At 31.7% G+C, this 25,943-nt stretch overlaps 3 protein-coding genes across 57 annotated transcripts; 1 reads left to right on the top strand and 2 right to left on the bottom strand.

Annotated features, from left to right (window-relative positions):
• Window positions 1-1,209: 1,209 nt before the first annotated feature.
• LOC146949821 (G2/mitotic-specific cyclin S13-6-like) lies at window positions 1,210-8,097 on the bottom strand. 45 transcript variants are annotated; one of them, XM_085745798.1, is made up of 19 exons: window positions 7,871-8,097; window positions 7,633-7,697; window positions 7,514-7,555; window positions 7,330-7,428; window positions 7,167-7,235; window positions 6,814-6,890; window positions 6,308-6,434; window positions 6,163-6,208; window positions 5,845-6,048; window positions 5,401-5,751; window positions 5,215-5,326; window positions 4,968-5,096; window positions 4,802-4,873; window positions 4,544-4,649; window positions 3,658-3,729; window positions 3,461-3,526; window positions 3,061-3,129; window positions 2,268-2,452; window positions 1,210-1,669 (listed from the first exon to the last, which is right to left on the bottom strand). In XM_085745798.1, the coding sequence occupies exons 7-10, from the start codon at window positions 6,412-6,414 to the stop codon at window positions 5,527-5,529; spliced, it is 582 nt and encodes a 193-aa protein (XP_085601924.1). In that variant the 5' UTR covers window positions 6,415-6,434; window positions 6,814-6,890; window positions 7,167-7,235; window positions 7,330-7,428; window positions 7,514-7,555; window positions 7,633-7,697; window positions 7,871-8,097; the 3' UTR covers window positions 1,210-1,669; window positions 2,268-2,452; window positions 3,061-3,129; window positions 3,461-3,526; window positions 3,658-3,729; window positions 4,544-4,649; window positions 4,802-4,873; window positions 4,968-5,096; window positions 5,215-5,326; window positions 5,401-5,526. The 45 variants fall into 45 exon arrangements, with proteins under 45 accessions (XP_085601924.1, XP_085601927.1, XP_085601944.1 ...); XM_085745801.1 differs by having other exon boundaries at window positions 1,210-1,630; XM_085745818.1 differs by having other exon boundaries at window positions 2,268-2,400.
• A 3,089-nt stretch (window positions 8,098-11,186) lies between these two features.
• LOC146949820 (uncharacterized) lies at window positions 11,187-14,279 on the bottom strand. Of its 5 annotated transcripts, XR_015027384.1 has the most exons (4): window positions 13,651-14,279; window positions 13,409-13,469; window positions 12,909-12,994; window positions 11,187-12,505 (listed from the first exon to the last, which is right to left on the bottom strand). XR_015027384.1 is itself a non-coding variant. In XM_085745791.1 (3 exons), exons 1-3 carry the CDS (start codon window positions 13,750-13,752, stop codon window positions 11,624-11,626), a joined length of 330 nt encoding a protein of 109 aa, XP_085601917.1. In that variant the 5' UTR covers window positions 13,753-14,279; the 3' UTR covers window positions 11,187-11,623. The 5 variants fall into 5 exon arrangements, 1 of the variants encoding a protein (XP_085601917.1); XR_015027383.1 differs by having other exon boundaries at window positions 13,409-14,279; XR_015027386.1 differs by having other exon boundaries at window positions 12,930-12,994; window positions 13,409-14,279.
• A 79-nt stretch (window positions 14,280-14,358) lies between these two features.
• LOC146949819 (transcription factor MYB1R1-like) lies at window positions 14,359-19,009 on the top strand. 7 transcript variants are annotated; one of them, XM_085745846.1, is made up of 9 exons: window positions 14,361-14,782; window positions 14,888-14,990; window positions 15,124-15,256; window positions 15,341-15,394; window positions 15,958-16,162; window positions 16,572-16,678; window positions 16,903-17,111; window positions 18,410-18,473; window positions 18,740-19,009. In XM_085745846.1, the coding sequence occupies exons 6-9, from the start codon at window positions 16,642-16,644 to the stop codon at window positions 18,784-18,786; spliced, it is 357 nt and encodes a 118-aa protein (XP_085601972.1). In that variant the 5' UTR covers window positions 14,361-14,782; window positions 14,888-14,990; window positions 15,124-15,256; window positions 15,341-15,394; window positions 15,958-16,162; window positions 16,572-16,641; the 3' UTR covers window positions 18,787-19,009. The 7 variants fall into 7 exon arrangements, 6 of the variants coding, with proteins under 6 accessions (XP_085601974.1, XP_085601969.1, XP_085601970.1 ...); XM_085745843.1 differs by having other exon boundaries at window positions 14,360-14,990; XM_085745844.1 differs by having other exon boundaries at window positions 14,360-14,990; window positions 15,341-15,405.
• The last annotated feature ends 6,934 nt before the right edge of the window (window positions 19,010-25,943 follow it).

Below are 25,943 nucleotides of genomic sequence, written 5' to 3'. Positions count from 1 at the left end.
TCTAATGGTTTTTTTAGGGGGAAGATCTAATGGTTAAAAACATGTTGTCCGTGGATGAAATATAATCACCAAATCAAAAAGAATTAATCTCTTTCTGACTTATCTCTAATGAACAAAAATTAAAGTTGATGTGGATCTTTTTCCGAACGTGGATTGAGATATAAAGCCGCAAAGTGATGCTTGCACGCACGTATAAGAGGATATATATGGCATATGACATTAAGGTTATATAAGTATAAATTATTTATTTTGGATGTAAAAATAAAATTTTTGAAAGCTTGTAATTTTAATCTATTTTGAAAAATGCTTACCAACAAAAAATCATGCTTATCTTCGGGTGATATTTCATATTTATTTTCCTTATCATATCTTTGTCAAACTCAAATTTATATCTACATTACTATCATATTTATTTGTCTTGTATGTTTTCGATGTATAATAGATTACCACTCCCAAAAGATATCAAACTTGGAGTTTACAAGCATTACTACTTATCACTTCAAATTAATTTTCATTTTTGCTTCCTGAATTTGTCTAGTTGTTGATGATTGCCAACCAAGTAAAAGCCATACTTTGTTTCAAAAAAATAATAATATAGAGAAGTAAAAGCCAGACGTAGCAAAGCAAAGACCACATGCAAAGCTAATGGTGAAACGAAGTAGGATTGGAGATGCAACTATTATTCATTTGTCATTTGGAAAGTTTAATAAAAAAAGAAGTAAATCAAAATTTGGGTCAAATATTAAGTAAAGTTTGATAAAAAATTGCTTTAGTCGAACACAAATCCATTTAAACAATTTGTATTTAAGTCAAACCTTTCTATTAACATAGCCTATCCACTTGGTTCAACATTTTCCTTCTTTATATCACTCTATTCCTCATCCTATAACTAATAAGTCAACCTTATATCTCTTTCTAAAATTTGAAATTTATTTAACACCAGTTCTTTTCTTTTGAGATCATGTAACATGCATATTTTCTCTAATTTAACTAGTTACAAACCCGTGCTTCGCACGGGGTGAATTGCCTTTTTTCGAAAAAATTTGTTATAAAGGAATAGATTATTACAGGCAAACACAAATTTCTTAATATACTTAAAAGTAAACTGATTTGAAACATAGATATTACAGGCATATAAGAATATTGCATTTGCCTTCAAATTGTTTATTTATCAGAATTTTATGGTTTTATATGATACAAAGAGTAATCTGGTATGAAGAGTAGATACTAATATAAACACAGAGTTTAGTAGATACTAATATAAACAGAGTTATTTATAAGTACAACAAAGTGGATATTTACATGCATCATATTTGAGCACAACACACTTATTGTAGTAAGTTTTGATGTCAAACTTAATATATTACACCTAACCAAAAGCAGCCATGGCTGATGCAAAATCAAAAGCCATTATGCGAAGGATATAACAATATAGACCGCAGATCAAATAACTTCGCAAGATACAATGGCATATCTTCCAAAAAATACCCAAGGATGAAACTGGTCACTTCGTTTTAATTTCTTTGCCCAACTTGGCGGAAGAAAACTGTGTCAGGTTACAATCGGTAGATGCGATACTGTTACGATATTTTTCATCAGAAGAACGCTTTGCGGGAGTGCAGCTTCCAAACTGTTTCGAATCATTATCAGCACAGACAAAGAAAGATTGCTGTTGCAATGGGAATAAGGAAAAATCATACACAAAATAATTTCTAAGTGTCATTGAAGTAATAGTTTTCATATAGTGGTGTTGCTAAGATCATCAACAATGTGAATAATTAGTATCGAACATATAGGTGTAGGATAGGTTAGCAAACTTGTATTCTTAACATGACCACAGTAGAATTTTGACAAAAGTGAATAACTGCAATTTAGAAACTTTTGTAAATATAACTTGTATCCTCTATTATTGCTAATACGCAATATCCTTTAAGAATATAATGAAAACATCAATAAAATTGCAACCAAGATGATTGATGTTATGAAAGTTGGATCTAATGTTAATTGAACAATTTCCAGATAATAAGTTGCATCTTTTTCTAAAGTGTATAATTTTCTTTGGAAGATAAAGTAAGTAATGCCAACAGTCGATGAGAAGATCCATGAGACCATGACTGATATTCGGACACATTTATGATTTGGCATAAGCATATCAGTACATCAATAGCTAAATTTCTCATCAACAATTTAGATCATTTACTTTACCCTCCAAAGTGAATAGTTCACTTCCAAGGAGTTAAATCTGTATGATTAAGATCCTCACTTACATCCTTGGATAAGAGCCGCTCTGGTCCATGGCAGTTCAACTATCAAACTGCTTACATTCTTAACGTCACTAAATAAATCACATCCATTCACAACATGAGGAGATAATATTTAAATCTCATTTGAGAGAGATATCTGCATTATGTGTGTGGCATGTCTCGAGTAAGATTACATTCAGCAAGGAAACCTATGGAAGGCAAAATTAAAATAACATTAACTTTATTTCAATAATAACATGCATATCCTTAATTTGATTGGGGTCATACTTTATTTGTATAATTTATTTCAAAAATAAAAATATTCCATTAACTAAATTGAAGTATTTATCTATCCAAAAAATAAATAAATTGAAGTATTTATGAGAATGTGAATCGCCCTAGGAGGTTGAGGGTTGAGAAAGAAAGATCAATATTACATCTGATAGAAAAGGAAGCAAAAAAGTCCCCATGAGCTTAGCTCATTTGGTATGGGATAATGCACAATATGTGCAGGGGCCGGGGTTCGAACCCCGGACACCCCACATATTCATCTTACTGCAAAATAAGATGCATAGCCACAAAAAAAAAAAAAAACAAAATATAATGGAATTGAAGTCATGTAGTTATCATAAAACAATCTCTTAATATTCATTATTAAGTGAAATGATTAAATCCTTTATATTATTTTATAGAAGTATTTCCCTTTTTCATTTCCGTTGGTGTTAAGCATGTGCACAGTGCAAAACAGGTCAAGTTTGAACCTTGAATAGTAGTAATAAATTAATACTTTAAAGATTGCAAGGCACTGCTGTCTTACCTCAACCTGTTGTTGCAGTGATTGCACATAGTTTATTATCTCATCTAGCATTACTGCTTTGCCATTTATCTAATAAGAAAAGAAACCGAAGACATCAGAAAAATTAACAAATAAAGACAAAACTAAAAGAGATAGCAAATTAAGGAATCCTGGAAATGAGTCGGTATTTTGGGTTTTAAAAACACATCAAGAAGGAGTATATGCTATATCTGCGCCAAGGCCGCAAAAATATCTTGCACATTAACAAACCTCACTCCAAAAAAAAAAAAACCAGAAATAAATATGTTGAAAATGTTGTAGGAGAATGCCACTAAACAGATTTTCCTGAATGTTGCTGGAAGAAAAAAAAATTAGCAAATAATGGTAGTGTAAACGTGAGAAATGCGTAGAGATAACATACAAATCAATGAGTGGAAGCTCAGTCAGGTATGTGACTGGTCGAATAAATATGTTATGCTGCAGGAACCTGCAATAAGTACCACATTATAGATCAAATCAACATGACCCGTAATTTAGTAAAATCTTTTCTTAGTATAAGACGGAATGAAAATCAAATAAAGGAAACAGAATGAGGGGCGTATGAAAGAAGATACTTACAATCTACCAAGGTTTATCAAGGAACCAAATGAACTTGGCAGATCTCCAGCAAAATTATTATAAGAAAGGTCCCTGATGAAAAGAATAAATCATCCTATGTGAGTTGAAAGACTAAGATCTGTAAACAATAATTGAACACCTAAACTTTGATGCCTCACTTTTTCCTGATTCAGTCTAATTTCATTATGTAGTCTAATTGGAGTGCTTCACACCAGCTGACAGAGCATTTCTTTTCTTATCCAAAACAACATCCTTTTTTGGCTTCTGAATTCTAAACTATCCCATGTATTTCCGACAAAAAATGACGATTATGTGGGCTATTCTATCTGGCTATTCTAAGGATTCTTAACACAAACACAGTTAATGAATTAACCTTCAGAATCCTATCACTTGAAAGAAGCCAACAACGTTGACACAACGAAATACATAAAAGTATGAACCACAATTGTGCTACCAGGTGTAACCATCTAGAACAATAGTGTGTGTGTGTGTGTGTGTGTGTGTGTGTGTGTGTGTGTGTGTGTGTATATCACAGTTTCTAAAGCTAAATTAAAAATCTGCATAGTAAACTAACATAAGCAAAGAGCTGCTATATTGTTTGATTCTAATTAGCAACAGTTCTTATTTTGAAAAATTGAAAAGCACATCCCTTATGCTTAATTAGGATAACAATGAAACTAATTGAATATAAGTTCTATGATTGCTCAGAAAGTGATTGAGCACACAGATTTGACAGAGGCCACTTGAATGAAATATCATCAAAGTGGAATTACTAAGACCGATGAGAGGTAGTTTTAGTCAAACTCATAATTCTTTTCAAAAAATATAAACAAAGTTGTTGTATTCTTTATAATTCATTTCATAATCAAAACCTATAATTGTTTACCTGCAGATGACATTGGGTAATATGAAGGAATGACATGGATCATGAAACTCTCATTCTGGAGCAAACTCCCTGACACGAACATATTTTAACAAATCTTTCTCATAACCTGCCAAGTGAAAGACACAACCAGAACTATCACTTGGTTCACCAAGAAGAAATATAGGAGACCAACAGCCAATAAATATAAATCCTTCACTCAGACTACTAAGGCAATGCATGCAAGCTAGGTTTGATTCTGATAATAAAAATTGTGCTTACCTGACCAGTAAGAAGAGGAGTATCGGCTGCAAGTTTTGATGCAACAGGCCTCGGTGTACGTACAGGCCAACTCTGAAAATTGGTACACCATGTATATTAAGTTATAATGAAGGATAAGGAAGACCAATACTTCAATCAAGCAACTAAAAAAGGGGTGGCCATAAACCTGAGGCATGGTGAACTTCTTTTTGACACCTTGAAACTCAAGTTCCAACACAATGCAAAACTTTCCTCTCTTACCATGCTCAAGGCCACCAAGAAAAGCCACAATTTTTTTCATTAAAACGGGAAATATCTAAAGAAAATGATTAACAAAGTAAGATATATTGACATTTGAAGTATGAGAAAAATATAAAAAGTTACTTTACAAAAAGAAAGAAAGTGGCTCAAGAGTGTTAGCACAAGCACTAAACCTTTCAATGAGAACTGTTATTACTCAAAAAAAGTTGATGTCATGGCTGAAAAAGCATCTGCTTCAAGTCTTCCCACAACAGAGAGGTAATCGTTTTTTCCCTTTAATATTTTCTACAAATCCAAAAGTATAACTTAGACCTGAACATGTGATATAATAAATTCGTGAAGGATAATTGACAGTTAACCTTAAAAATTTCATAAGCAAAGAGCTGGATGACTCTATAAGTTATGGCCCTAATACGTAGCGATGCAAACCTATGGTACGTTACCCTTCAAGTAACCTCGAATGCCTTCTTCATTCCCTATCATTGTTATTGCCTGCATATCTTTTTTGACAAAATATATATGTAATGTTTTGACAAATCATCAGATCCAAATCCATCTAATATGGGCAATAAATATCGAGTCAGATAGAAAGTTTCCAGCATGAGTTCAAATTTCCTGTACACTTCAATCAACCAGTCAATAAGAATTGATCTCATCTTAGCATTTATATCTGGCTGTGAAACCATGTAATCATGCACACGAACATCATCCTGTGTCATTCATCAAAGTCAAAATATTAGAGAATGTTAAAAAAGTAGAGATATATATAGAGAAGAAACACAAAACAAAGCATAGAACATTACTTCAGAGAGTTTGTAATACTTGTAGATGTCATCAATATACTCAGTTGCAGTCAATTCATTATCCTTATAAGATGAATCAATGTTCTCAACCAAATCCTTGGGCACAACTCTACAAGCAGTCTGTGTTTGACAAATTATGTCCATTCTTATTATTAGTCTACATTGCTGCTGAGCATGTTCCACCCTTGCTGCAGGAACAATGTTCTACAACAACAAAAAGAGTTCCATCAAAACAAATTTAGTGATACAATGTATTAAGGAAACACAACCTTTGAAAATGGAACAAAGTAAACATGATAACAGCAACAACAAATGTACCTTGTTCTTCTCGGTTGCGGCTTGAGCAAGAGCCTCTAACTGAGCCCTGCAACAACAATAAAAACAAATAAAATCAGGCAAATTATAAAGATATACAACATGTGGTAATGATTTAATTTCAATTGTAAAGTTATGGAATCAGCACCTTGTGAGGCATTTGGTGACATTAGCATTAGCACCAAGATCTGCCGGGTTGATCACAAGATTTTGGATATCTTGAAGTACCTTTCTGTTTCTTCCTTCAACCCCCATATTCCTTTTCTTATTCTCACCTAATTCCATTAACAAAAAGCATAAATCAGACATTATTTCACTGATCAAAAATTATAAATCACACCATAGCAGAAAAATGTACAACAAAGGTACCACCCGTGGATTCACTAAACATTTTCCAGATTATTACATAAACCCTAATACTTAACTAAACCACCCTCAGATTTCATTTCAAAATCTATGAAAATTTGATAGACCCATATACACAGAACAAATTAATCACAAAAAATTCAACGTGAGATGGAACTATACTTGTATACAATTCTTTATACAATTCTTGTATAAGGAACTATACTGTATTTGTGTAATAACCAGAAAATCAAATAAGCTCAAACTCTTATAGTTTTTGGATTCAGTGCACGAAAAAAATTATGATACCTGTAAATGGCTTTTAAGATGTTCCAAAGTGAGTCCTGGAATCTCCATCACCCTCATCAAACGCTTTGGTGTTGCCTCTGCCACATATGCATAGTATGAAAAATACATTAAAAATTTAGATTCATCAACCAAATTCATTAAAAATCAATCAAACTTTCAAGTCTACACAAAGAAAACTTATCATCAACAAACCCAGGAAATCACTAATTTAAACCTGACCAACATACACATAAAACTTATCACCTGTTCAGCCCACAAATAAAAAACTTTTCATATCATAAATTGGTAACACAAAGTAATTTATAGCTGAAAAATTGATTTATTATATGCTTACATAGAAAAAAGTAATTTACCTTCAATTATGATTCTGCTAGCAGAAACTTTTACCCTTGCCAATTCCCACTCTAGTGTCCTCTCTCCTCCTGAAAATTTATGCTAAAACCATGTTACTGTATAGATAAACCAGTAGATACAAAAGTCATGCAAAAGTTAGTCCAAAATGCAAGTGGTCATAACATTATTAGCATATGCCTACTTGCAACTCAGAAATCTGTCACTGGATAACACCTCTTTTCTTTTTCACTGTGCATTTCAACATTTCTTTATCAAGACAATCTATTGAAATAAACAATTACAACATCAATATTTTGAGCCTACAATTTTTACATTCAATTTAAATATAAATTTACATAGAACATACCTTATGGGATGAAATTATCATAGATTAAAATCTAGAAGTGTCCTGGAAAAAAAATCAGTAAACAACTTAAAAACTAAAACTAATTAACTGAAAATAAATTAAAAAAATTGTAGCTAAACCTGTTTTTGATCAAAGATTAACAACAATTAAAATCAACAACTATCTTCTCCAGCCCTCTTCATACCTACACAATCAAAATCACAAGATCAAATAAAAAACATCAATTAAATCAACATAATTAACAATTTCATTAACAATAACAAAAACACAGAAACCCAATTAAACAAAACTCACCATAAATCAGAATTGAGTGTGTGAAATAACAAAAACACAAAAACCCAATCAAACAAAACTCACCATAAATCAGAATTCAGTGGGTGAAATGAAGAATTAGAACTTGTTAGATCATTAGATTAGGCTGAAGATTACAAAATCATATTTGCATGTGTGAAATTTGATGGAAAGGAGAGAAGAGAAGTGAGGCCGTGTTTGAGAAGAGAGAAGGAGAAGAACACGTTTTTGTTTTTTTAGAGAGAGAAGGGAAAGAAATCTGTTTTGTAGTGAGAGAAAGTTGGTGGAGAAATGAGAGAAAGAAGGAAATTTAGCATATATATGGGAACACTCACCCAATTACTAAATGACGAAAATACCCCTTCTGAGGGCAAAATTGTAAAATCAACGGACATTTATTTTCTTATTTAGTTTAGTAGATATCATATGTATTATTGTAGTTTGTAGTTTTTATTTGGGATTGTGATCATCTAAGTATTTCTTTAGAGGTGATCAATCCATTTAGATATTTGTGTTGCAATAAATTAATCTTTAGTGTCTTAAAAGTATATACAGTTAAAACTCTATAAATTAATAATGTCAGGACCGGAGAAATTTACAGTTAAAACTCTATAAATTAATAATGTCAGGACCGGAGAAATTTATTATTTTAGAGAGTTATTAATTTATCGATAAATTAATAATTATTAATTTAAAGAGTTTTTAAGTAATTATACTGTACTTACCAAAAAAAAAAGAATTACGTTGCAGCGAACCTTGGGACTCAACGTAAATTAGTAACTACTGTGTTCATATGCATTGGAAATCAATAATGACTTTTGAAGTATAGTAAATGTAAACAAGAGGAACAAATGTGTTCAATGTATTCTTCATATATTTTTTTCAATTTCTATGAATTATTAATTTATGATTTTCTTGGGACCAAAAATTATAAAGGGATCTCCCGAAAAATTATTATCTTATTATTTTATCGAGTTTTTCAATTTTTTACATTGGCCCAAGTCGGGACCGGACAAATTTATTATTTTAGAGAGTTTATTAATTTACCGAGTATTAATTTAAAGAGTTTCTACTGTAGTTTGAGTGTGCATAAAAAAAGAGTAATGATATCCACACATCTATTTTTTTCTACACATGTGATCCCTATTTAATCACGTGAAAAAACATGTTAATTTAGTTTACTAAATGATTAATTCAATTCACGGTTAAAATTATGCTTAATTCATCTATATGATTAACCTTAGTTTCACAATTTTAAACGTGATCAAAATTAATTATTTACTCAACCGAATTAATCATCGAATTAACCACAATTTTACATGTGATTAAGTGACGCAAGTATATGCAAAATTGAATGTCCATTAAACATTTTTTACCAAAAAATTTCATCTTTATTTTTTTTTTCTTCTTTCTAATCCTTTAGTACGGTGTGATTTGGTTGACAAAAGTTCCTCTCAGAGAGAAAATGGAATCCCACTGTCTTCTATCGTAAAATTAATGCTCTTAAAATTCCATGCCATGTAATTATAAATTGCAAATCACTTTCATATCCGAAAGATACACTTGAACAAAAACAAAGAGGTGATTAGTGACTCATCAAGTATAGAGCTTAACAAAGGCAATCAGGGTTATATTAGCCATTTGGTTTTGCTTAACCTTATATAGAATGTGAGAGAAAATTCAAGTTTAATGGTTGCTTTCACTAATAGCTGTTTTTAAGTCAAATTTGATGACATTGTTGATCACTTTCTTCTTTATGAAAGGTGACAAATTTCTAAATAGGACTCAAAAGCAAATTACTCCACCACAAATTAAGCCCACTAAGTCCTGACCATGAAAATTGATCCAAATATCATGTGTATTCAAAGCTTAATTTCCTTTTCTTCCTCTTTCCTTTAGCATGTTTAGGGTATGTAGGTCCTTAAATATATTTAATTTAATATATATATTTGCTAGCAACTAGATACATATTGGTCATGCATGATGCATGCATCAAGTTATTACTAAAAATAAATTAAAAGGTTAAGTATGTTTTTATCCTTATAAATATTCAAATTTTTTGTTTTAATAAAGGATGCATTATATATAATTTTTTTTTGTTTTTGGTGTCTAAAAATTTATATTTAATTCATGTTTTGTTAAGCTATTTGATTTTTTTAGGAGATATTCTTATAATATCCAAAACATTCCTCCAAACAAACTCTTTCAAAAAAGTGAAGGATACACATGACCTGACTTAAAAGAAGTGACTAAAATTGTGAACGAAATTTTTTTGAATGACTAAAAGCCAATGAAAATATTTCAGAGGGACTAAAACATAAAAGTTGGAATATTTAAGGGATCAAAAACATATCTAACATAAATTATACTAACCATTTCATCGTATGTGAAAGTTGTTGACAATATCAAGAATCAGAGAGAATAACAAATGAGGTTAATAAAGGCGAAAACTTGAAGCTTTGGTGACAGATTGATGAGACCAATACACATTTTATCTCATGTCGAGTTTAGCCAGAGGCAATGCAATGGAGTCGCTCAAGCTTTAGCAAACGTAGCCCCATTTTATCATAACTCCCACTTATTTACTGGTATATCAACATGTATTTGTACCTTGATTTCTAATGAAATGCATTAAGTTTGTTCCCCTAAAAAATGTTGTTAGGGTTTCATTTGAGTGAAAAAAACCATAACATTTAGAAATAAGGGTTACAAGATCATATATATATATATATATATATATATATATATATATATATATATATATATACTAGACTTTTCACCCGTGCTATCGCACGGGTCTGATATAGATGAAGATTATTTTTGAACAAATGATTTTTAAATTGCTAGTTGCGACTAACATGTATGACATTTATATTATATTCGCAATAAGACAATCGAATATAATGACATGAAACAAAATAAATTTATCACAACTTTACACTAATATAAGATTTTATCTTACAAAAGTAGTCTAAGTTATAAGTTTTTGCTGGATGGGGTAATAGGAACGTGATTACTACTTGATATTTTTTAGACAACTTGATCACAACTTAATCATATTAATGTCCTCCACATGTTTGATTGTTTCCTCTGTGATCCAATTCAATTCACTCTCTATACATCCAATAGCTTATTTTGTTGTTTCAAAAAAAAAAAAAACCAATAGCTTGTCGCAAAAGTGTGTCTAAGAAGCTTATTAATGCATTGTTCAATATCAGTGATTTATGATTTTTAAGATTGAATTAGTAATGTGACATAAACACACTTCAGTGGAATACAATTGTATTTTACTCTTTATTCTCTTTCAATTTTACTAAAAGTGTGCCAATTGATTAGGAACATACCTAATATGCAAAACCTGTAGTTTTTGAAAACTTGGAAATAAATTGATACTTCACTTGCTGTTAAAAAATAAATAATTTGATACATCAGACAACAATAGAACCCTTATAAGAGTGTGAAAGCCACTGATCCAAGATGACATCACTTCACTATAAAAAATCACGTGGGAGTGCTCTTGGCTTAAAACAATATGACTTTTTTAGGAGAATTGATGGTTGTTCTTTATATAGTTAGTAAAATTAATGTATTAGAATATTTCAGCATAACTATAACTATAGTTTACATAAGTATTCAACACCAATAAGTTGGTCACAGACTTACACCATTACAATGTGGGAAAAAGAGTGTTATAACACCAAAGCCACTAAAAAATTCATCAAGACACATTATTTGCCTCAATTGAAAGAAACTTGATCACTTATACTCAGCAAACTATACAGAGGCAACTTCTGCCATAGAGAAGCATGAGTTGCACAGTTATAAGGCACCACTCACAAAATACAACAGTCTAAATGAATTCGGCAAGCTGAAAAACAGTGATATGGATAGTCTGCTAGCTACGTCTCTCTTGATTGATACATCAACTCCCCACTGAAGATACAATACAGCAACCAAAATCCTGAAACAGTATGCATATATCAACACTGCAAAAACTACAACACACTACTCAGACAGAGCAACTCCAACTCGAAGACAGGCTAAATCAAAGGCAAAATGACCAAACTATCATGACTTGACTTCCCCTTTTTTGTATAAGAAAACATGTCAAAAACAATAAGATTAAAGAAAACATGTAGAGCATCTCATCAAATATAGCTTTAGTTGACCACATTATGCCAGGTTTTGGTTGTGATATGTCAGGGTAAAAACAACATACTCTATTATCATATATTTTTTTCTCTATCGAGACATGAAAAACTCAGGGCATGTGAAAAAGTAAAATACATCAAAACAACTTCCAAAATTCCTACAGGAACCAAAAAACATGATAAGTAATAAGCCTCCAAATTATTCATCAATGTATATCTAAAGACTAAAGAAAGCAAAATATAATCAAGCATCATTCTCATATTACGACAATGACTTCAACATAAAGAGATGCAAAACTGGAGTAGCAAAGCTAAAAAAAAAATACATAATTGTGCCATAACATCTGAAACCAAATTGAAGAAAACAAAACCGACCTTAACAATTCTACGAACCTGCTAATGGGCAACCACAAAACTCCAAGCAGAAAAATCACTAAGGCCACAAAACCAGTTGCTTGTCCCACTTAATATCAAGAGTAGAGTTTTATATTCTTAGGTTACCTCTAGAAGACAGTAGTGAAGTTTACAATCTTTCATGTCACAATGAAGCCTGCTTAATCAAAGGTTTATCCCAACAAACCGGGTGAAATGGAAATTGTGTAGGAGTTTATTCAATGGATAGAAACATAACAACATAAGACCAACTAAAGCTTCATTCCAATGAGATAGAAAAAATAAATAAAAAATTAACATAATTACATAAATAATAAAACTTATATACAACTGCATTATGTAGAATAACTTCCTTTTTTATAACTATGCACGAAATCTTATGATAAGATCCACCGCAGGTATTGACACAAAAACTAATCCAATTGAATTTAGTAATAGTTGATAGCAATCATACCAAATATCAAATCCGTTGAATCATCATAGTGTTTTAGGAGCTTGGAGCACTAAACATATGTACAATTAAATAAGAGTAATTTCAATGGAAAGAACTTCAGTAGTACCTGGTTCCCTACAGTACTCACCTACCGGTTGTTGTAGCACTGCCACAATGTTCCCATCTCCCAAATACATATCCGTTGCCAAGAATCTAAAAAAATCACCACATAATTAGGGTCCAATTCTTTACAACTAATTCAATAACTAAGAAGCATCTTAAAAAAAATCAAGAAATAAGAAGAAAATTAATGAAACTAAATATGACTTAGTCATGGACATAGCAAATTAACATCAAATTAATGTCATATCATAGTAAATTCACATTATATTTTTTATCAGTACAAAATCTGTGAAGGAAGAGACTTCTAGTCTAAGTGGTGTAGTCGCATAAATAGAGAACAAAAGAGAGATAATTTAGAACAAAAGAAAAAATGAAAACAGCCAAACTTGTTGTGGGATAAAGAAAATCAAAGGATCCCCAATTTAAAGAGTTGGAATTGAAAAATTGAAGAAACATTATGCTAAAAGAAATCCATGTAAAATCAATAGCAGTGGCCAAACCTACCTTCTCTACTGAGACGGAAAGGAATTTCAGTTCCACCATTAATCTCAACAAAAACAACCAGCTGCGATAAAATGAAAAATAACGTCAACCAAAAATTAAAAAAGATGTGATTTCAGATCTACCAAAAAAACATATACACCGCATTTCATTAAAGGGAAAAAAGAGGGAAATCATAAGCCAATTGGGTTGGCTATGGTGAGGGCAACATATCGTGTAGAGAGAGATATAGAGAAAGAACTGACCGTGGCGGTAGCAACTGATGTTATGAGTTTGCTGTGATGATCTGAAGCCATAGACGGTGGCGATGGAGTTGACGGCAAGGGTGGTGCCGGAACCGAGAGCATTGGCGAAGGGAAGTGATGAGAGGAGAAAGACAACAATGAAAGTGGAAAAGACACAGATGTGGCAAAGGAGCGATTTAGCTTTGCATGAGAATAGGTAGGAAACGATTTTGATATCTGTTTATCTGTTTAGGAAAATCAGGAGCGATTGGTATGAGAGAAGGTAGGAAAATAGGAGATTTTGTTAAGCAAAGGAGCGATTTTGCTATGCATAAGAATAGGTAGGAAACAATTTTTATATCTGTTTACGAAAATTAGGAGCGATTTGTTATTTCTTTATTTTATTTTATTTTATGTTTATCTGTTTAGTAGGAGATTAGGTGTGATCTGGCCGATTTGTTTCAACAAAAAAATAGGGTTAATAGGGTTAAACAAATTGGAATTAAGCATTAGGGTTAAAACAGTAAATTTAAGCATTAGGGTTTAGGTTAAAATTAGGGCTAAAATAAGCTTTCGGATTAACTTTTATAGATAAATAGATTAACGATTTAGTTAGGGTAAAACAGTAATTGTAGCCATTAGGGTTTTGGAAAAATCTATCTATATATAAAAGTTAACCCATAAGCTAATGTTAGCCCTAATTTTAACCTAAAACTTAAGCTTACTATTACTAAATTACCCCTGACCTATTTAATTAAGAGATAAACATAAGAAGAAGAAAGAAAAACGCCCTGACCTGTTTTGTTGCTCGCAAAAACGCCCTGACCTGATTTTTTGTAGCGGTTTATAGATAACAAAAATTCACTTTCGTTCATTGACAGAAACTCCTTTGTGTCATCGCCGATATCAAGTTTGGCTCTTTCGTTCAACATCCGAATCAAGCCGAGACTCCGAATCATCGCCGAACGTATCATCGCCGAGACTCCCAATCAAGCCGAACGTATCATCGCCGACATCCGAATCAGCGCCGATCTTCTCCTCGAAGCTTTAGTCATCGCCGCCGTTCAACCTCATCAAGGCAATAAGCCTCTTCAAGTTTTCGTCAATGAGAATGCTTCCATGCAACATCATTTTCAAGACCTTCGATCCCTCGGTATGCGTTTTTAGTTTCGTTACGTTTTGATCGATTTTGATATCGCAATTAGGGTTTTTGTATCGCCGGTGTTGTTTTGATTGATTTTTTCCTTTTTGATTGGAGATATTTGTTGGTTTCGTGAGAAGAATATGGTGCGCACCAGTATGAAGTGGAACCTGATGCTGAGGTTTTGGACATACTTGATACTGCTTCTAGACAGAAACAGGTTTTTTTTTTAATTATCGATTAGTGGGTTGTTTTTTTTTAATGTTTTGATTAATTAATGTTTGAATTTGGTTAAGTTAACATTTTTTTATAAGATGTTTGTTGAGGTTTCACTTAAGTTGAATTGTGTATAGGTGACTGTGGTAGCGAAGGTATACTAGGGTGATGCAAGAGAGAAGATTGTTGATTCTGCTGGGGATTTGAAGCTTGATGCTTTGGTTATGGGTAGCAGAGGTTTGGGTGCCATACAAAGCTACTACTACTTTGGTTTGTTTTCCTTTGTGTTTGTGTGATTTTTTCTTTATTGAAATATGATTTCGTTACAAAATAAAATATCGGAATTGCTTGCAGAACTATCCCTGTACGGTTGCATTACTCTTTTCTAAGCCATAATTTCATATCTAGGTAATCAACAGGTTGTTTGATTTAATTGTAACTGCATTTTATTCTTTTTTTTCTTCATATTTGACGAGGCTAACTAACCTAATCTGAACTTTGTGCCAAATACTCATTTATATGATTACTCAAAAAAAAATTGACTTTAAAACTTCATATATGTGTAATCAAGCCATTATTATACATTGGAATTATGTGTAATCAAGCCATTATTATACACACTGCTCAAACACGACTTTATTTTGAGACTTGAATTCCTGTATTTTTTTCTTTTTAGTTCATGCGCAGTGTATATTTGAAAGTTGTAAATTGATCAGTTTTTGACAGCTTAGATTTAGATTGAGACTTCCATCTCTGCGTCAACTTTCTTCTCCACATTCAATTATGTATTTTCCGGCGACAATATGTTGTTGTTAAGCAACATTAATCCAATATATCTGGCGCACCAGCAACAATGTGTCCATCCTCTATTCAAGATCATTCTTTTCTATGACTAATTCACATTGTTTTCTAACTTATAGATGAAATTTTATATATTTATTCTGAATTTCATATAAAATTGTTATTAACAGCATAAAGTGGAATCAAATGAAGTTGAATGGTGGGATCAAATGAAGTTGAATGGTGGGGCTGAGCAGCAAAAAAGAGTTATGGGGTTCAAAGCCAGGAAGCGGTTGTGCTGCCATCTCACTGCAGCCCCAAAAGAATCAATAGACCACCGTGATCGATTCTGATGACATGGAATGGTGTTGCTTGGTCCATCAATCCCCCGATCATGTAAGCCACACTCCCCTTAAACTATTATATTCTTTTCAATTTTCAACATTTTATATCAGATATCACAACACTTATGAATAGAGTAATTATATTTAACATATGAAATTATAGACCATGAATATTTTTGCTTCAATATTAATTGTGTCTGGCCTTTGTTTCAATTTGCTCCATCCAATTTTTATTATTTTTGCCAGCTTTTCTTTATAAGTTTAATCTTTCATCTCTAGCAGGCAATGTCTATCATGAAGATTCAAAACCAAAAAATGTTTGTTGCTGAGTTTTTGAGAGCTGTTTTTTGTGTGCCCCCTATCCTGTGTGTTTTTTGTGAATTTGCTCCTGGTTTGTAAGGTAGCAGGTTTGTTACTTACAAGGATGTCCAATTTTGAATTGTGCTGCATTATTCATTTAGGGGCTGAGAAGAGACTGCTATTGGAGTTAACATACATGTGCACAACCTTTAATTGGAATAACTACATCTTATGCAAGAGGAACTTTCACTTGGATTGAGCATTAAAGGTTGTTTACCTCAGGATTTTAAGTAGATATTTGACTACATTCTCTCTGAGCAAACAATGGCTACATGTCTCACGTTTAAATGGTTTTTGGCTATTGTTTAAAAGAGATTCTATAAATTAACTAAAACTTGAAATTAACTTGATAATTTTTGTGTTTCTTCCTTTGTTTGAATTGATTGAAATTGAAAAGTAATTATTGTCATTGATTTTCTTTGAATGGATCAGGGATTCCGTGGACTGAGGAAGAGCACAAGATGTTTTTGGTTGGATTGGAGAAAGTGGGAAAAGGTGATTGGAGAGGAATCTCAAGGAACTATGTGAAAACAAGAACGCCTATGCATGTTGCAAGTCATGTTCGGAAGTACTTTCTCTGCCGAAGTAATCTCAATCGTCGTCGCCGTAGATCCAGTCTCTTTGATATCACCACCGACACGGTAATTTTTTCGGCAATCTCTTAATAGAAACAATAGAACACTTTTTTGCCTAAATTTGTATTCAATTAGTTACTAATCAATAGAGTAGTATTATGGTATTGCAAAAATGATATTTAATTTTCTCTGTTATTTTTTTGGTTTTCTAATTTTGATTCAATCAAGTTCAATGCTATTAAGACTTTTGCCATTTAGGAATTTGAACTATTGTAAAGGAAACAAAAAAAAACATAGCAGAAGTGCAACTTTTGCTTCTTTTTTTTTTGTGTGGAAATCCTTTGGTAGTTGTAAAGAAATCTAACAAAACTAGAATCGTTTACTCTATCAAATTCATGGATACTTTCTATTTTTTGGCAAATATCTTCTAATTATGCAAACTAGGACTATGTATGAACCTTGAATGTATACATTGGTGTTATATGTTAAGTGATTCATTTGTTTAAATGGTTCGTTATGTTAGTCCTTTAGGTTTATAATACAAATTTGTGCCTAATGAAAGTCCCTAGCTACATTGAATTTGTAAGTTGAATTCATTTGTTAAGTCATTCATTTTTAAATGGTTCTTTCAATTGAGAACTCCCACTTTACGGTAAGTTGAATTTGTAGCTTTTCTCGCTTTACGGTAAGTTGAATTTGTACCTTTTACTACTGTTGGTTCGTATATATTATTAGTGCCGTTATTTTTCATGGTATCAATAATCTTGAACATAGATCACAAAAAAATGTGAAACTAAGTAAAGCCTTAAATCATTTGGTGTACTGCTTTAATTCCATTAATGACATGTAGCATGGATTATGTATACTTTGAATGGAGAGATTAATCACTATTTAAAGAATGAAGATCCTGCAAACTTGGTTGGATTTGACATCCTTATGCACCAAATAGTACCTTTGATAGCTCATTAGTACATATTGTTGGCTTTCTTATTTGAATTTTATTCATGGCATCCTTCGCACACTTTTGATAACAGTCCAAACATTATTTCTTTCTTATTTTGTTTTCAAAGCATTCATATTCTTAAAGTATTTATTTGCTGTTGTTCATTTTATAGTTTATTTGACTTCAAATCTAGCTGCATGGTTGGGACTTATGATCTCAAAGCATGTATGAGTTTTCTTTCTATTCTACTGCTAGATTTTTTTTGAAGAACATTGGTGATTATAACATTGCAATTTGTCTGAGAACTAAGAATTTCTGTTTAGAAAGCTATTTGTGGTTGTGCTCTTTTGATCTGTTCTTTAAACACCTTATGCTTAATTTAGAGTATTTCTTATAATATGTATGGTTTTTTTAATTGCAGGATTGCATGAAAAAAATGTGTAACAGCCCGCAAGTTGTGTTAGTATGGACAGAAATAACCAACAGTGATTTAAAAACACTAGAATATATCTTATAAGATTATAAGGTTTATGTTTGTTCTCTGCATGCATTTCAAGAGTTTACTCGGCAAACGTTGATATATATCTTATAATATTTGATGTATCTGGACATCTCTCTGAGTAATAAAAGTTGATGTATTTGGTACACATTTTGAAGCGAATACATTAACTTTCTTTGACTTATTTTTGTTAATATTTTGTTAAGTAAGTGTATGATTTACATGATTTGAACAACTTTGTGTTTATGTTAGGTATCTGCAATTCCAGTGGAGGCAGAACAGGTCAAGAATCAAGATAGGCCTTGAGTTGCCAAAGATATATTTTTGTGAATATTAAATTGGGACTGTACGATATAATCTTGCTTTTGTCTACTACTTTTACATGACCCGTGCGGCAGCACGGGTGACATCTACTTAACGACTCACAACTGTAAACGACTCATGCTATTTCAATATTATGTTATATTCGCAGAGTAGATGTTTCATTATAAAATGAACTATGCCATTGCACTTTTATATTAATTTTTTATTTCATTGTCAATTATTACTATTGATATGACCAGTGCGTCAGCACGGGTCGATGGTCTAGTTAGGGTTAATAGGGTTAAACAAATTGGAATTAAGCATTAGGGTTAAAACAGTAAATTTAAGCATTAGGGTTTAGGTTAAAATTAGGGCTAAAATAAGCTTTCGGATTAACTTTTATAGATAAATAGATTAACGATTTAGTTAGGGTAAAACAGTAATTGTAGCCATTAGGCTTTTGGAAAAATTAGGGCTTCAAAATTGGCTTGGGACAACTGTTATATATAGATAGATTATTTTATTTTATGTTTATGTGTTTAGTAGGAGATTAGGTGTGATCTGGCCGATTTGTTTCAACAAAAAAATAGGGTTAATAGGGTTAAACAAATTGGAATTAAGCATTAGGGTTAAAACAGTAAATTTAAGCATTAGGGTTTAGGTTAAAATTAGGGCTAAAATAAGCTTTCGGATTAACTTTTATAGATAAATAGATTAACGATTTAGTTAGGGTAAAACAGTAATTGTAGCCATTGGGGTTTTGGAAAAATTAGGGTTAATAGGGTTAAACAAATTGGAATTAAGCATTAGGGTTAAAACAGTAAATTTAAGCATTAGGGTTTAGGTTAAAATTAGGGCTAAAATAAGCTTTCGGATTAACTTTTATAGATAAATAGATTAACGATTTAGTTAGGGTAAAACAGTAATTGTAGCCATTAGGGTTTTGGAAAAATTAGGGCTTCAAAATTGGCTTGGGACAACTTTTATATATAGATAGATTATTTTATTTTATGTTTATCTGTTTAGTAGGAGATTAGGTGTGATCTGGCCGATTTGTTTCAACAAAAAAATAGGGTTAATAGGGTTAAACAAATTGGAATTAAGCATTAGGGTTAAAACAGTAAATTTAAGCATTAGGGTTTAGGTTAAAATTAGGGCTAAAATAAGCTTTCGGATTAACTTTTATAGATAAATAGATTAACGATTTAGTTAGGGTAAAACAGTAATTGTAGCCATTAGGGTTTTGGAAAAATTAGGGTTAATAGGGTTAAACAAATTGGAATTAAGCATTAGGGTTAAAACAGTAAATTTAAGCATTAGGGTTTAGGTTAAAATTAGGGCTAAAATAAGCTTTCGGATTAACTTTTATAGATAAATAGATTAACGATTTAGTTAGGGTAAAACAGTAATTGTAGCTATTAGGGTTTTGGAAAAATTAGGGCTTCAAAATTGGCTTGGGACAACTTTTATATATAGATAGATTATTTTATTTTATGTTTATCTGTTTAGTAGGAGATTAGGTGTGATCTGGCCGATTTGTTTCAACAAAAAAATAGGGTTAATAGGGTTAAACAAATTGGAATTAAGCATTAGGGTTAAAACAGTAAATTTAAGCATTAGGGTTTAGGTTAAAATTAGGGCTAAAATAAGCTTTCGGATTAACTTTTATAGATAAATAGATTAACGATTTAGTTAGGGTAAAACAGTAATTGTAGCCATTAGGGTTTTGGAAAAATTAGGGTTAAAATAGGGTTAAACAAATTGGAATTAAGCATTAGGGTTAAAACAGTAAATTTAAGCATTAGGGTTTAGGTTAAAATTAGGGCTAAAATAAGCTTTCGGATTAACTTTTATAGATAAATAGATTAACGATTTAGTTAGGGTAAAACAGTAATTGTAGCCATTAGGGTTTTGGAAAAATTAGGGCTTCAAAATTGGCTTGGGACAACTTTTATATATATATATATATATATATATATATATATATATATATATATATATATATATATATATATATATATATATATATATATAGGGCATATCAAGTGAAAGGAGTTGTTATAGTGATAGATGAGAGGAGTAATTAACAACCATCCGATTAAATCCGACGGCTAAGATGCTTTCAGCTTTAAAATATACTAAACCATGTGATTAATCTCTCATTCTTCTCAAGCGTGGCTTCCTTTTCTCCTTCTTCTTCGTCCTGTTTGGGTTTCTTTTGCCTCCTATGAATTTCCTCAACAATTTCCTCTTCTTCTTCTTCAGATTTCCAGATTTGAAAACTTTTTATTTTACATTTGGATTCTAATTTTTCAACCTACTTTCTAAGAAATTTAATTTATGAAATTACAAAGAAAAAAAAAAATTATGAAAGAACAGAATTTAATGTTATTTCAAGAAGAGATCTGTTCCATTGAAAAGCATGAATAGCAAGCCCCCATTGTTGAATATCTAAGCTTTGCGGTTGATTTTTGAAAAAAGTTTATGTCTTTATTTGATTTTTGTTTGGGAAGAGATTGACGACAGCAACAACGATTCTTATAGCTGCATAAATGGTACAAAACTGGAAATCATAATTCTTGGGAAGTAAGAACAGCAACACTCATAGGTGGCAAATCGTTGTTCAGAAATATAACCCATTATCTTGTTCAAAAGAATAATAATAACCCATTTTTGGTGTTTTAGGTTAAAGAAGAATTGGTATTTTAGGTCAATTACACATGATTTGGTTTTGCAAAATTGAATGGAACATGAAAAGGTTATCCATGCTATTGATCTAGATTCAGAAGGTTGAGAAATGTAAAAAAGAAAATGTCGTATGAACAAAGAGATGAAGAGATGGGGAAGTTTAGAGATCATTGCAGGAAAGAGATGAAGAGGCCGTTTGAGAGAAAGGGGAAAGGAAATAGAATCATGTGCAATTACTCTTGTGTTAAGCTTTTGAATCTGCACCGTGCGATTTAATCCAATAGTCAATATTAATTCCTCTCACCTCTCATTATAAGACCATTTACAATGGTCACCAACATTAAACACCCTTCAACACCCACTTTTTCAATTCCCAACACTCCACATCATCTTCTCTCTCTTAATTCAACACTCATTCAACTTTAACCTCTCCAATGGTTTTTTTTCATTCAACACTCTACCCCACCACCTTTTATTTCTTATTCTTATTTAATTTTATATTTTTGTTTTTATAATTACATAAAATTACAATTATCGATTATAATTAAATTAAAATAAAGAAACACTTAACATTTTTTTTTGTAAAAACAAAATTTATTTAAATAATTTATTTTTATTTTCTTAACTTAAAATGCAATACAACAAACTAAGCACGCAACACACAAATAACTTAAAATGCAAGAAAAGAAAAGCACACAACACACAAGCAATTTATTTAGTACGATACAAATCATCTTCAATCACGAAACATTCCAAACTTTTGTGTGTGTTTGTAATTTTATTTGGCGAGCATGTATATTTAAGTATTTAATTTTTTTTTTCCATGTTTAACATATCAAATGGCGCCATTTGTTGTTTTTTTTTTACTATTTTTTTTTGTTTGCCATGTGAAATGGAGAGCATAATATTTATTTATTTATTTTTTTTTTTTTTTTGCATGCCATGTGAAATGGCGAGCATCCTATTTGTTTTTTTTTTTTAATTTTTTTTTGCATGCCATGTGAAATGGCGAGCATCCTATTTGCACGCCAATTGCACGCCGCCACGTGGCATCCTGTGTCAGATTAATTGGTGTTGAATCCGTTAATCCTCTCTCTCGTCCAGCAGTTCATTCAACACAGTTTCAACATGCCATTGCAGTGCTTTTGCTTGTTTAATGTCAGGTTCAACAGCACCATTGCACATAGTCTAAGTAGTGCTCTCATTTGATACACCCTCTCTCTCTCTCTCTCTCTCTCTCTCTCTCTCTCTCTCTCTCTATATATATATATATATATATATATATATATATATATATATATATATATATATATATAGGGGGCATATCTAGTGAGAATAGGTTTTATATGTGTGAATGATGAGAATAACTAATAGCCATTGGATTAAAATCAATGGCCAAGATTAAAGAGGTACATCAAAACACTCTCATGTGCATCTTCCTCTCTTATCTAATTGTTCTGCTTAAACAAGTCACCTGTTCATCTTCTTCAACCTAATCTACCAAGTACCAACATCTGCGGTGTCTCTTTCTTCTGTTAAATCACCGTTAGAATCCCCAAATTTGTTTAATTTAGAAAAGAAAAAAAAACAAGTTGAAGAAAATAAGAAGCCATCTTCTTCTTCTCTTCCGCGCCCTCTATCAATAGCGATTGGCAACGGCGATCTGCGGACGACGACCAGATCTCCTATCTCTCTCTTTTCGACCGTCGTCCTTCACTCTCTGCCTCGTCTCTATCACATTCTCTGGCGATGATGACCAGATCGGTTTCCCCCGTTTCTTTTTTCTTCTTCAGAATCCTTAAGAATGGAATCCACTTTCTTTGAGCTAATTTTCTATATTTTAAAATAAAACAGCATTGTTTTTTGTCTATATATTGAAACCGATAGAAAATTGGTAGTGAAGGCAGTTAGCAAGGTCAATTTCGGTGACACCATAGATGTGTTGGTAGATTGATAGGTTGAAAGAAGATGAATAGCTGGATTGGTAACGTAGAACAATTAGATAAGAGAGGGAGATGCACATGAGAGTGTTTTGATGTACCTCTTTAATCTTGGCCATTGATTTTAATCCAATGGCTATTAGTTATTCTCATCATTCTCACATATAAAACTTATTCTCACTAGATATGCCTTATATATATATATATATATATATATATATATATATATATATATATATATATATAGTAGTACCTATTGAACTTTACTAATTTAAAAAAGCAAATGAGTAATTAAAAAAAAGGACTCAATAGCATAAACACAATAACTTGTTATCTAACACTTGTTCTTAAATTCAGGATGCACCAACATGAAGCATCAAGAATTTGTCAAACCAAAAACAAACAAACAAACAAAAAATCATCAATAATATAAACTCGTAATATCTAACATTCTAACACTACTCTCAAGCTAAAACTTACTAAATTTTAAGCTTGTTACAAAATTAACTCTGAAAATAAACCAAACCAACTGAGTTGAGCAAGCACCCAATGTTTGTAACCATCAAAAGAGAGTGACCATATCAAATCATATCAGAATCGAACAGAAGAGCCAATAGAGGGAGAAACAATCAATATAGAAGAACCAATAGAGATATAAGCAACCAAAAGAGGGAGAATCACCCGAAGAGAGGAAACAAAATACCAACAAAGGGAGCTTAAAGAAGAAACAATCAAACATACGAGCACTATATTGACTCACCAAATTATCCAAAGGGTGATTTAATAACTCAATAAATTATAATATTTTTAGTTATATTTTATTTAAGTCTTATTTAAATTTTACTAAATTTTCTTTTATTTTGAATAAATAGGTAAATAAAAGAGATATATGAAATAATGGTGTAAATATGTGATAAAATTTACAATTTGCGAAGCCTTGTTGACCAAGTCAAGACCAAAGTCAATCAAGATCACTTTCAATTATCAAGAGGTGGATTTTAACTCAAGAACACTTCAGATTTTGTAACATTTAGTTCCAAAACCGTCGTCAAATGATGAAGGAAAACAATTGATCAAGCCATAAAAGTTGAGGCTGTTACAACCAGCCGTAGTGGGTGGCTACGATTTTAATATATTGGTGATTTGAATTTTGTGGTTTTTATTTTGGCCCTTAAATGATCATTGTATGAATGACAGTCTTAAGTTTGTAACTGATGAGATGTACACGAATTCAATAGTTCCTAGCCTATAAATAAGCTCAATCTTGGTTTGGTTTGACACCACTTACCGCCAAAGAACTCTTGTACTTGCATTTTTATTTTAATAAAATTTTCTTGTTTTTACTTTGTTTTGTTTCCTTTATGTTGTTTAGGTAGCTCATCCTTATGATGAGTGGGTAGTTTTCTTTAGTCTTAGAATCATGGAAAGTATTTTTATTACAAGCTTTCCTTAATCTCAATTTCTGTTAATGAAATGCATTCACCTAATTTACCTTTATCGTGCTTAATGAAAACTTAGACAATCTTATGATTTGATGAATTAGCACACTCTAAATTTTTCGAAAGCAAATAGCCTCATAAATTCATGATTCCTCATACTCTTGTTTTATAAATCTATTAAACTTTATTTTCATCTTGTGAAACTAGCATGAGAAATGATTGAAAATAATCTTTCAAAAAAAAAAATGATTGAAAACAATGGACTATAGAAGTGTTTTACATTTGGGCCTTATCTTGGGCCAAACTTTACTTAACTGTATGTGAGGAGAGGAGAGAATGATATTAATAAATTGAGAGGGTGTGGTTAGTATTGGTTCAGTTGACATGTTCTTTGGATATCAAAATCAAAAACCGAGAACCGAACAAAATAAGGTTGGATAAATTTTTGAATTATGCTCTTCTCCAAGCACAAAACACCCGCGCCCAACTGATTTAACTATTATACCCCTGCGTGAGTTAACTCACGCTAGTTCATATTTCCAAAAGCATAATCCACAGTTGTTCCATCACGCTAAAACGGTGGTCCATCACACATGTTTCTCTTGATCCCGTTGTTCCATCAAGTGGAATTATATTAAAAAAAACTTCAAATAAAATTAATGCTTTTGGAATTATTATCAGAAGCTAAAACGGTGGTCAATCAAGTGGCTTGCAAGTGACCTTGCATGGATTTGTTAACAATGTTCCATCAACACGTGTTTCTCTTGATACAGTTGTTGGAATATGATGATATTTGTGGAATATGATGAGCAACAACCTGGTTAGATATCTATTGCAAAAAGGCTTTATTTAATCTATGAAGTTAATACAAAACAATGAAGGATAAGGCACTACACGCTGATGTTCGAAGATTTTAAAACAGTCACGCCGCTTCACTTAACTAACGCAGAAATTTACACATGCGTTAGTTAACTAACGCATGGGTATTTTGGCCAGTTTGATTGGGTGGGAACAAAACTTGTTGGGAGAAGAGCAGAATTCTAAATTTTTGGTGTGGTTCGGTTTGAATGTTTGGTTTCGTTGATT

Source organism: Medicago sativa, chromosome 2, assembly GCF_051527215.1.
Source record: "Medicago sativa cultivar Bolivia chromosome 2, Bolivia_mono, whole genome shotgun sequence".
Classification (NCBI taxonomy): Eukaryota; Viridiplantae; Streptophyta; class Magnoliopsida; order Fabales; family Fabaceae; genus Medicago; species Medicago sativa.
The sequence above is the reverse complement of the archived record's forward strand: the minus strand, read 5'-3'. Positions and strand labels throughout refer to the sequence as shown.

Coding starts and splice junctions, on each gene's coding strand:
- LOC146949821 (XM_085745798.1), bottom strand. CDS start 6,414: ATGGGGGTTGAAGGAAGAAACAGAAAGGTACTTCAAGATATCCAAAAT. Junction 6,209..6,307: donor GTCACCAAATGCCTCACAAG/GTGCTGATTCCA, acceptor TTGTTGTTGCAG/GGCTCAGTTAGAGGCTCTTG. Junction 5,752..5,844: donor AGTATTACAAACTCTCTGAA/GTAATGTTCTAT, acceptor TGAATGACACAG/GATGATGTTCGTGTGCATGA.
- LOC146949819 (XM_085745843.1), top strand. CDS start 16,642: ATGCAAGAGGAACTTTCACTTGGATTGAGCATTAAAG. Junction 16,679..16,902: donor ACTTGGATTGAGCATTAAAG/GTTGTTTACCTC, acceptor TGAATGGATCAG/GGATTCCGTGGACTGAGGAA. Junction 18,474..18,739: donor ATGGACAGAAATAACCAACA/GTGATTTAAAAA, acceptor TGTTTATGTTAG/GTATCTGCAATTCCAGTGGA.
- LOC146949820 (XM_085745791.1), bottom strand. CDS start 13,752: ATGCTCTCGGTTCCGGCACCACCCTTGCCGTCAACTCCATCGCCACCG. Junction 13,470..13,650: donor CATCAGTTGCTACCGCCACG/GTCAGTTCTTTC, acceptor ATTTTATCGCAG/CTGGTTGTTTTTGTTGAGAT. Junction 11,791..13,408: donor TTTCCGTCTCAGTAGAGAAG/GTAGGTTTGGCC, acceptor TAGTTTTTGCAG/TGTTGATATATGCATACTGT.